This window comes from Oculina patagonica, chromosome 13 (assembly GCF_052425735.1).
Source record: "Oculina patagonica isolate OP01 chromosome 13, crgOcupat, whole genome shotgun sequence".
In the NCBI taxonomy this organism is placed as follows: domain Eukaryota; kingdom Metazoa; phylum Cnidaria; class Anthozoa; order Scleractinia; family Oculinidae; genus Oculina; species Oculina patagonica.
This window is the reverse complement of record NC_135770.1, coordinates 914910-926264: the sequence shown is the minus strand read 5'-3', so window position 1 is coordinate 926264 and position 11355 is coordinate 914910. Positions and strand designations below refer to the sequence as shown.

Here is an 11355-nt window from a genome sequence, read left to right as displayed (position 1 = left end):
TCGGGCAAAGGTGTTCACTTGAAGAATTTGTGATCCTTTGTTATTATGTTAATTCGTAGAGACTATAGAAACTGATATCGCATTATTTATTCACTTTGCCTTGAGAATTGTGTCACGATGACGCCGAAACGTCGGCTTTTAACGTTAATCTTTGCTCGTTTTTACCGTTGGAAATTTTATTTTACGTTTTAAAATTTATTCACATAAATTATAGGGTATGCATGTTTAATCAGTGATTTGTTGATGATGGTATCGCTATCACAGCTTTTGAGAGCTGGCTCCCGCTAAAAGTCTTTTTTATGATTTTCAAATTGTGTTATACCCACCAGAAAGCTTTAAAAAGAAATGTTTGCCAAGCTGGATGCGCCAACGGGAATCAATCAGTTTAAATGAGATGATTTGTATGACTTCTTAATTTTTAATATTTGTCGTCGCGATCGGGTGCATGTGAAAAAATTTCAACATAATATAAATTTTTATTGTAAAACAACAAAGTCGTAGGAATTAGAGCATGATGTTTTTTGACAACCTGTTAGGTAATTCTCTTATTTGTATCTTGCTGAATATTTTTTTAACAGTTAACGTTGAGAAAAAAAAGTAAAAGTTTAACACATCAGTGACGTGAAAACTCGCGGTTAGTTTCTAAATTACTAAATGAAAACATAAAAATATGTTATTGTTAGAATTCGAGATAAGACAGTGAAAGTTTTCTTGATAATGTTTCAAATTTTAACAACGCTTAAAGACGGGAAGTGACAAAGTGAACTAAGAATAGTCCTAGGGAGCTAATATATTATAATATAAAATGTTTATTTGAAGAACTATTGACTGGATCAGGATTTTGTTTATTAGTTGCCATCATCAGTGATCTCAACCGATTAGTTTAGTCATTGCCTGATTTTGACTTGATGAAGAATCATTATCAGCATCTGGGCTTTGCAAATTGATGAATGCATGGGGTCTCAAAATCATTATAACATTATTGACATGACAAAACAGCGGGGTTGTTTCACAGAGACTGTTTGGCGGTCGGTTCACGCAATTCATTTATGTTATGTAACCTGGATAGAAACAACTAGAAGCTTTGAGGGTTATGACATGTTTGTCATAACAGTTTGCAGGGGATGTGGATTCTGATTTCACTTTACATATGTTCAGACTCTGTCAGCATTGCATGGTATTCAATTGTACTGACACCAAGGACCTTGTAGCACGTTAAGTGAATAATATAGCAAGTATGAAATACCTATTAAAGTAGTTCAAGCAAAGGTGCATAGCGACAGTACAAATTTAGGAAATCTGGAGCTGGAACAAAATATGGTAAGGCAATGGCGGACGGAAAGTGTCAGCAGAAGACAATGCCTACTATTTACACTGAACTGTTTAGCACTGTACAGGAGCTCAGTCTCCACCGACTGATCCTTGTTATGCCATCAGTTAATATTTAAACATCTTTTGTATCATATTTGTTCTACACTTATTTTTCAGCCAAGGGGCAAATTTCGAGAACCATCAAAAAGTCCGGAGCGTTGAAAAGGTACATGAACTGTTCAATGCTGTCAACAAACGTGTCATTTATTTAATGCCCAAGTATTGAAAAATCGCGGGCCAGTAACAAATTGGTTTAATGGCTGGATTTATCTTGATGCATAATAAGTCTGAGATGTATTATAGATCCAGATAAATATGAAGAATAATCCGTATTTATCTTAAAAGACAAATAATATGTGTCGTATTTCCCGTATTCCACTCTCAGACGTATTGTTCGTATTTCAAGAAAATAAATCCACCCACTGATTTTTTGAATTAATTTATGTTACTTTTAGCGATGCTTGTAAAAGAACTAAATAGAATACATAAGCATGTTTGAAATTGTTTTCTGTCTTATCTAATCTGATTTTTCCTAAATGATCTAAGAAAGATACACCCAATTGCACATATTGATAATAATGTATTGTTATATATATTTCATGGCGGTAAGACTCGTGTTTCAGCGAACTTTAATTTTGCGAAATAACAATAACTTTTTGAAAGTGGGTCTCTTTTCTCGTCAATAATTTTTTTGAACGATAGCCACCAAAAACGCAAATTGTTTCTTTTTTTGTTTATTATTTACCAGAAAGATCTACGGCAATAAAAAGTTTAAAATATTGACATTTTTTGGCAAGTTATTCTTTCCAAATGTCACAAAAAACCTCAAATAACCAACATTTCTTCGACAAACGGCTTCCCTCTTAAATTTTTTATCAGTTTGGTAATATTATTTTGTCTGTAACCAGCAACATTTATCAGTCCTACTTAAATTTTTGGACTTCCACGCGCATTTCTTTTTAATAAGTGACCTTCACGATTTTTAAGCCAAAATTCACAGGAAAATTAAGGTTTAGTTTTCTTTTATCTCAGGCCAGGATGGATTTGTTTGCATTGATGATTTTTATTGAGACAAGGTAGCTCGACACCTGCCGATATTTATTTTCATTTCAATAATGTTTATACCAGTTAAATTAGGGAGCACTGATAGGAAAGGCCTGTAGTAACTCTTTAAGTCGTGCTGAAATGTAGTTGTGACGTTTTTAACAAAAAAATGCCCTTCAAAGTCCTGTTTTGCTAAACTTTTTAAGTCAAACAAGACCGAAGTAAAAATGCTGAAATTAGAGTCAGGGATTAGCATAACAAAGTTTTTTAACTGGATTGATTAACTTGCAAAGCAAATTAAATCCAGACAGTGTAGAAAGTTAAAATTGAATGCAAAAATGGAAATAGCATGTTTGTACATCTATCGTTATTAAAAATTAATTGCATGGTTTTGTTTTCTTGCAGTTTAGAACAAATAAGCGTACACAAGCAAATTTAGGCTGTTTAAAAATAACTTGTGCTTATGTATTCTAAATTGAACTCGAAATCATATACCTATACAAGATGTTTTAATGACTATGTGATTGTTAGACTGACTACGACGTTTTACAGTGGAACCCCGATATAACGATCCTCGATATAACAATATTCCCGATATAACGATGAATATTCCATGTCCCGGCAAAAGTTACTGTAAAATGTATGGGACAGTACCCCGATATAACGATCTTCGATATAACGATATCCCCGATATAACGATGAGAATTTAGCGGACCGAACATAAAATCTTTCCCGATATAACGATATTATCAGTTCTCAGTCACAATTTTAGCGAAACACTGAATTTAACACAATACCCTTACAGTAATCGAGTAACCTCTAACGTTTCTATCAACAGCTTTGTACAATTATATACGAAAATAATATTGTGTTCTAAGCCTCTTTATCAACTTTATCCTCCTTGTCATCCAAATAGCTCTCTTTGTTTCATTATCTTTGACTAGGTTTACCCCGATATAACGATATTTTCGGTTATTTTACGGCCATATCGTTATATCGGGAGTTTCGATATAACGATACCTCGATATAACGATATAATTTTATGCTCCCTTGGTATATAGTTACATCGGTGTTCCACGTTAATTTTGATTAACGTAAACTACACTATGTGCACAGCGCATTTGAACACAAACATATGAAAAATGCGCTATATAAATACATCATTATCATTGACGCTACAAAAAACACATACAATCAAACTGTTTGGGCTCGCTTTGAATGTTGCGTGCCCGTCAGTCTAACCGTTTATTCAAAGTAACGACGAACTTCTCACTTGATTTTCATTTTACTAATGACATCAACAATTTCATTGCCAAGTGTTCCTAGTGCGTTTTAGTAATTCTCCACGCTTAATAATCCCTGATTGATCTCATAAGAATAAAGTGAGCTTTTTTGTAAGGTAGACAAAACGCACCGCGACTCTCCACTCTAAAAAAGGGTTTTTCACTTGGAGTGGTTATTCATCAGTAATCAGTTGATATGGGAGTGGCAAAGAAAAGCGTCTCCACAGTTAGAACGGCAATAACTGCCCTACGTTTCATCCTGTTTAGGTCCCGTTTGGAAAAGAGTTGAAGCAGTTTGGCCAAATTATGATGTATATCGTATTGTTATTGATTCTGGCGCTTACTTGCCACGGTGATGTACAACAGAACTGTTCAAGTGAGTATGGAATACAGCAAAAATGATGTAAACAATAAAGATGGTAAATTTTAAGCGCGGTGATAATTAATGAAGAAGAATTGTTTAACAATGGCACGAGCATGTGGCAAAGAAAAAAAATCTCACCACGAGTCTCTCGTAGCTCAATTGGTTATAGCGCCCAACCGGTATCTGAGAGGCCATGGGTTCGTTTCCCGTCGGGAACTCAGAATTTTCTATGTCCCATGCTCGTGTCATTGTTTAACAATTCTTCCTTATTCCGTTTTGCCGTCAACAGGTGAATGCAGCAAAGCACTTGGAATGGAAGACAACAGAATTAAAAACTCTCAGATCATTGGAGGATTTGCGTATAACGGCGACTATGTTAACTTTGGCTCCAAGAATGCTCGACTACATAATTCTCGTGGTTTTAAAGCTAATCCGACTTTTCCTCCATCGTCTAACGTGATAGAAATTCAGTTTGGAGAGGAAATGGTCGTGACAGCCATAGCAACCCAAGGATATGCAAGTGAATGGGTTACAAGCTTCAATTTGTTTTATAGCGATCCTCTAGGCAATCAGCAGTCAGTTACAGACGTACATGGAGAGGAGCTGGTAAGAATAATAAATGTTTTCTTGCGTGTATATGTTGCAGGTCAATTTAATTTAGCTTAATTTATTTCTTTTCCTTTAGAACTCAATAACGTTTTAACGAAAGTTATTCCGTAGGAACGTCTATTTTTGCACATGTTTTTATTATATCAATGCAGCATGAGTTTATTCGTTATCTCGTTATCCCTATAATGTGCAGAAAATTTGCTATAATGTAAGCCTAAAGATGAAAACAAATACCGTATTTATTCGATTAAGCGCCCAACCTCGAATAAGCGCCCACCTCGAATAAGCGCCCACCCTGAAGGTAGGAAAAGTTAATAAGCGCCCAGCCTCGAATAAGCGCCCACCCCCACCCCACAAAAACTGAAGTCTATAAGAGGAGTATTCAGTGATTATTGAAATTGACTATGTACTACAAAGAAGACTTTCCCATGAAAGAGTTTTCTTAGTGTTTTACAGAAACTTTCAATGAACAGTTAAAAATCTGCTTTTACTGATTTATTGTTTTGTTACAAAAATGCTGAAAATCGTGAAAATTTAATTAGCGCCCAGCCTCGAATAAGCGCCCACCTCGAATAAGCGCCCACTCCCAAGGACCAAAAATTTAATAAGCGCCCAGGGCGCTTAATCGAATAAATACGGTACATTTTTTTACGGAGGCTTATCTTTCTTTCAGATATTTCTTGGAAATACAGATAGCGACACAGTAAAACAAAATTCTTTACCAATCCCTGTGCTCGCGTCTTCCGTATTTATATTACCACTTACTGTACATGAAAACGTTGGCTTGAGGATGGAGTTTTACGGTTGCAAAGGAGGTATACATTTTGTTTGGTTATTTTAATTGTTGTGAATGAGAGGCATAACCATAGGTAATAGAGGGAAATGGTTGTGAATCCCGGCATTGGTTTTTGTTCGCTGTTTGGAGATTGCCGGTGCACAAAACCTGACAAAATAGAATAGGTGGTTACGTGTGTTCATGCAACTAACCAATAGAAAAAAACATCGCTATTCCGTAATTCATGTTTAGTGTATGAGCGCACAACAAAAGATGTGCACTGTCGTGGACCTTCTAACCTAAATCTTGGCCTTTTGCTTGCCAATTTGATGCTTTCCGGGCTTCCAAACTAAACCCTTTCCCTCCATTAACTAAAAGCAAATCATGCAGGGTTTTCTTTGCTGAGTCTCTGGGTAATGACACTCCATCCCCTGCCTACACCTACACCACCACCGCCATCACCACCACTCTTTTCAGGTTTAACACTTCAAAATTATCGATTTGACTTTCTTTCACAAGGGTTGCTAAGATATCAAGCGATAGACCTTTGTCATAGCAAATGGGTCTGGAAGGTCTGTTTTCTTGGCTGATATTTCTTGTTGTTGTTTAATTTGGGTGTGATTTTTGTGTTTTTCCTTACAATTTCAGGTCATTATTTAATTGTCTGGCTGATGTTGAAAGAGACTTTCTTCACTGTGGCGTACACAGATCCATCAAATTACGAATATCAAGACGCCATTGCTAACGCCTTGGATGAGGTTTGTTCATGATCACGATTACGTAAATTTTTACAAAAACAAAATTAAATTTGGCAATATTATTTATTTCGTATTTTTCCAAGTACTCGGTAGTCGGTACGGCACAAAACTGGCAAATCTGTGACTCATCCAAGGCCGCCCATACAATAAGTTGAACAAGGGTTCCCAATATAAGTTTTAGTACTTATCATAACATTTCCTTGAAAGAAAAATTCAAAGTTCGTAAACTCGCACACCTTCGATGGTGGCATGTGCCGACTTTCCTTTGTCCACTGCAGATAGCTACGTGCCTGTTCCAGCCTTGAATTTTCCTTAACGTGTAACTCATGTTCTCTCTTGTACAATCAGGTTAATAGAATTCTTGCTACAACGTGGGGATTTCTGTACGCCCATGTACGAGAATTGAGGTGAGTAAGACCTAGACCCAAGAAAGTCTTCTTGTTCTAACGACACCAAACGACCGTCATGAGGTTGCAGCTAGAACACCTAAGTTTTAATGGACATGCTCTATTTAGCAATTTGCTGATTTTTGTATCTATCAATGGCATGGGCAGATGGATATATATAAACAGATCTCAGTTGATTATTGTCTGTAGGCACCTTATAATAATTATTTAAAAGGCTGAAAAAAATTGCTTGAACTTTAAAAGAGAATAAAACCGAACGTTTTCGACTAAATTTATGTCATCACCAGGGTAAAAACGAATGACCGTCCGCGGACGCACTGTTCTGTTTTTAAAGTTCTAACCGATTTTTTTTTGCCTTGTTAATGTAAATAATCATTTATTTTAATCAAAAGCGAACATTATCGACATCTTTTTGTTTGTTATTCATTTTTGCTTGTTTGGATGTTAATACAGTTATAGACGTTTTTTGCAGCCCACAAAAGTCACCATCGCTTTCTACAGTAGTCACCGCGATAATAGAGATCCATTGTTTGAGGTCAAGCGAGCAGGCCTTGTTGACGAAGCTCAACTCTGTGCTGGAAAACAACTATGAAGGAATATTTGACCCTGGGTTCATTAAATTTCAGTATCCAAGTAAGTAAAAGATCAAATGAAATGCCTACTGTAAAGTAATTAAAAAATTACTGTTGGTACCAACAGCATAAAATGATAATCTGATCAAGGAGGGTTTTGGTTTGAACTGTCGACCATCAAAGAAGAGTTTCAGTGGGGCCAAGAGTTCAGGGCTTTAATCGCTGTATAAAAATTGTTGTCGTTAAATGAAAATGCTATTCATTTATACTACCAGCCGCCAAAGCAACAGCCTTTGCTTCATTAAGAATCTTTTTAATAAAATTCTTTATTACATAGCGTAATGCTTATAAAAACGAAAAGCAGAAACACCGAGTCGCGAGTGTACTGTTATATCAGGAACCTGTCCAATCAAGTTTAAAAAGTTTAGGTTGACACCTGTGGGTGCCATTTTGGCATTTGCATCCCCCTACATTTATCAGTAGTTCTGTCTAAATATAATGGCCTAATTTCGAGTTACCCTTTCATTCTGGATCTTGTCTTTCATCTGGGAAAGATCGAAGACTTTTCAGATTAACATTGTTTTAACATAACATGTTTTTTTATGAAAATCAAACTCAATTGTATTTACAAAGTTAAGTGTTATAATTACCTAGGTTGTTTTCAAATAAGGACAACGGGCTGGTACCAAAATGACTCAAACACCTCTTTCTTTTCGCAGAACGATGTAAATGCCCACCACCTAAGGCTACGTTAAAACTTAGTAGGAGGATGAAAAACGCTGAAGAACTTTTTCTTTCAAAGATATTCTTGAGACTTCCACTTCAACTAGAACACTCTTGTCCACCTACCACAGCCATAGTCTACTCCTGGAAGCTCTCAAAAATAGACAAAGAAACAGGCTTTTTTGGACCGTTGCTAGAATGGGGGCGAAAGAAAACATTTATTCTGCCTTTACGTATGGTTGGCATTGGTTATGCTTATATCCAATGTCAAGTGGAACTTTCTGGCGAGGTTGGCTCTATGGCTTTCGACCATGGCTATATAAGAATTGTTCGCGATCCACTCGTGGCCATAATTACTGACACAACTGAATCGAGAACTCAAATCATGCTAAGCGCGGGAAAATCGTATGATGCTGGGCGAAAGTGGTTTGGGACAAGAGGCTTGCAATTCACTTGGTTTTGTAGACTAGAAGATGAGGCGTTCTTGAACATAACTGAGCGGTACGTAGTCGACGAGCCGTTTGGCAGACCTAAGAGTGACAGAGGATGTTTTGGGTTTGGACCAGGGAGGCTCACTTCCGAAGATGAAGTTTTAGTGTTGAACGTGACGGAAATGGTGAAAAGTAAGAAATATATCTTCAAGCTTGTTGTCAACAAAGGTGACAGAAATGCAAGTACTGTCTACGAGTTTGCAGTGAAGCCACTTGTGACGATCTTTGTAAGGTTAGAATATATAATTTCAGCCGTTAAAATGCATGGTGCAGTTATGCCATACCAAACAATAAAAATCTCAGGAAACAAAAATTGAACTTTGCATACTAACACTATAATTTCGCCAGATCGACACGAAACATCTGTATGCAGATATAGTGTACTTAACTCCAACAAATACTTTTGAAAGAAATAATGCTTCTAAAAAGCTAGTTCTTTGAGAGGGAAAGAGTTGACTGTTGATTGTTGATTGTTCTTGTCAGAAATTATAATTTTGCAGGTAACTTAGTCTCAGACTGCAGTTTAGCATTACATTAAGAAAATACAACACGACATTGTTGAAGATTTTGTCTTTTTCAACACCCTTTAACGTTATAAATCTAGTAACTGTATTTTCTACTGTCATTTTTACCAGATGCCTCTCAAATTGTGGTAAAAAGGTCAGCCCGCAAGACAGATTACTACTGGAGGCGTTTTGCCAAGGAGAAGCGTGCGGCAACATTTCGAAATACGATTGGAGTTTGCATTCAATTGACCAATCAGAAAACAACTTGTCTGTCTCACAAGTCAGTCATGTTAAAATTTATCCGCAAATGAACAGCCAACGTTTGTTAATCAACGACATTTCCAATTTACAAGACGACACAATTAGAAACATTCATTACGCGGCTAAAGCTGGAGTTCAATTGAACGATGGTGAGGAGTTTCATGGAAACTTTTCTTTTGTTGTGAACTCGCCTCCAAAAAGGGTAGCTCCAGATGCTAGTTGTCACGTTGTGCCAACAGAAGGTGAGGCTATCTCAACAGATTTCTTGATCACGTGTTCCGGATGGCATGACGCAGATAAACCGCTGACCTATGAGTTCAGATACCAGGACAAATATGGTATGGTTATGATTCAAGTCGGAAGTTTAAACAATGTGACGACAAAACTTCCGGTGGGAGAGGCCGCTGAGGATTATGCGCTCGTGTTGGAAGCGTTGGTGGGAGACTCTTATAAGGATTTTACAGGAACCAGACTGTTAGTCAAGGTACAAGCAGAAACGTGCAAAGAAAATATAATCTTGTGCTACATTTAGAAGAGGAGGCGGCGTGGCCTAGTGGTGGTGCGATGGACTTGTAATCAGGAGGCCCCGGGTTCAAATCCACCTCCTTGTCACTACTGAGATAGATTTGTCTTCGGTCGCCCGAATTTAACTTATCCACCCTTTGTAAATAACTAACTTGTTAGCCTCCTGCAAGTTGGGGGTTTTAACATGTTTATGTTTGATTTGCAATATTTTTTTATTTTATTTACAGTGTCCACAATTAGCACAACATTGCTAAATACAGAGACACTTAAATAAAGTTATTTATTTTTAGAGAGCCAGGTTTTACCTTTTATCTTCTGGATAAAACCTATTTATACTTAGTGGAGGAAATGCAGAATGCTCGCTCTGTTTCAAACCATTTATCATTCTAACAATAATGAGAAACTTTAAGATGTTTCCTAAATCTGTGCAATAGTTGTGATTTATTCATTAATTTAATATCTCCTCCCCTTTTTATTTTATTTTCATCGAGTTTGTAATTTAGAAGACAAGAAACAGACACCAAGGCGTGTTTAGAGTGGTGCTTCCATCAAGACATGAGGTCAAACGTTTTGAATGTTTAGAAACAACCTGGTAGCGTTTTAATGAACACGCTTCTCATTTCAATTCCAGGTTCGCCCTCCAAAGCACTCCGATTTTGAAGATGGATTTGTTAACAAGCAGCTCAACGTGATTCGAGATTTGGTGCAGGTTGGAGATGCCGACCGAGCAACTGAACTTGCCTTTATGTTAATGTCTACTGTGAAGGACTTTCAGGATGAATCATTTGACAGCAAGTCGGTAAGTGGATTGCTTTATTTTTAGCCAAAGGCAGTGACAGATATTATTATTGAATTATAATATATAGATTTAAGCAAGCCTTGAAGCGGAGCTCCCTTTTCAATTTATTATTTTTTACTGGAGTTAAAATGTTTCCATTGTGATAAATATGCGGTCACAGCTTTAATGTGTACGCTGGCCCATAGGCGGAAGACACATTTAAATCCATCATGTTAAAAACAAATGTCTTATGGTACAACAAATATAATAATCTCGAGGCAGAAGAACTCATGGCCCAAAAAATAATTAAGCGTTTATTCTCTGCTTTCTAAGAATAGAAAATAGTTTTACGATCCTCTTATCGTTTTGCTTTATACAAAAGAGACGTCAATATATTTTTTGGACAAATATTCCCGTCTTTTTACCTGTGTTTGTCTTAACATCGGTGCAATACCATTTGCCTACCTGTGGATGTTCCGCTCGCGCTAGCCTTCGGCGCGCGCGGGAGCTCCGCTATAAAAGATAACTTTCCCCATACCAAGCTCGCAAATAGTAACTGAAAAAATTAATCAAAGTCTCTTCGAGATATCGACGTTTTTGCATGAAGTATGAGTCGAAGGTTTATCCTGTGCATTGTTCTTTGAACTTATCATTACAGTTTCTTTGTAGTTTAATTTAACAATTTCCTATCTTCGCGGAGGAAATGCAGCCATATAATTTTGTCAAAAATGGCTCGTTCGCGCCGGGTATTTATACACATATTCCTTAACATTACACAAATAAACAGTGCAAATTTCAGCGAGATCTGACAATTCTATACTTTAAAACTGCAAGGACCTTTCGAGGCAGTCGATTACGGAAATGAAACAGCAAAATATGCGTTCGACG

General features: G+C 36.8%; 1 protein-coding gene across 1 annotated transcript; it reads left to right on the top strand.

The window, feature by feature from the left end:
* Positions 1-1426: 1426 nt before the first annotated feature.
* LOC144635653 (polycystin family receptor for egg jelly-like) lies at positions 1427-10512 on the top strand. The gene is made up of 10 exons (XM_078494735.1): positions 1427-1537; positions 3966-4074; positions 4352-4668; positions 5345-5486; positions 6095-6204; positions 6553-6611; positions 7084-7244; positions 7903-8629; positions 9033-9648; positions 10321-10512. The coding sequence occupies exons 2-10, from the start codon at positions 4005-4007 to the stop codon at positions 10510-10512; spliced, it is 2394 nt and encodes a 797-aa protein (XP_078350861.1). The 5' UTR covers positions 1427-1537; positions 3966-4004.
* Positions 10513-11355: the final 843 nt, after the last annotated feature.

Bases quoted from the DNA above. Each gene is read 5' to 3' on its own strand.
- LOC144635653 (XM_078494735.1), top strand. From the start codon at position 4,005: ATGATGTATATCGTATTGTTATTGATTCTGGCGCTTACTTGCCACGGT. The intron at 5,487-6,094 runs GTATACATTTTG...TTACAATTTCAG, and splicing joins GTTTTACGGTTGCAAAGGAG to GTCATTATTTAATTGTCTGG. The intron at 7,245-7,902 runs GTAAGTAAAAGA...TTCTTTTCGCAG, and splicing joins CATTAAATTTCAGTATCCAA to AACGATGTAAATGCCCACCA.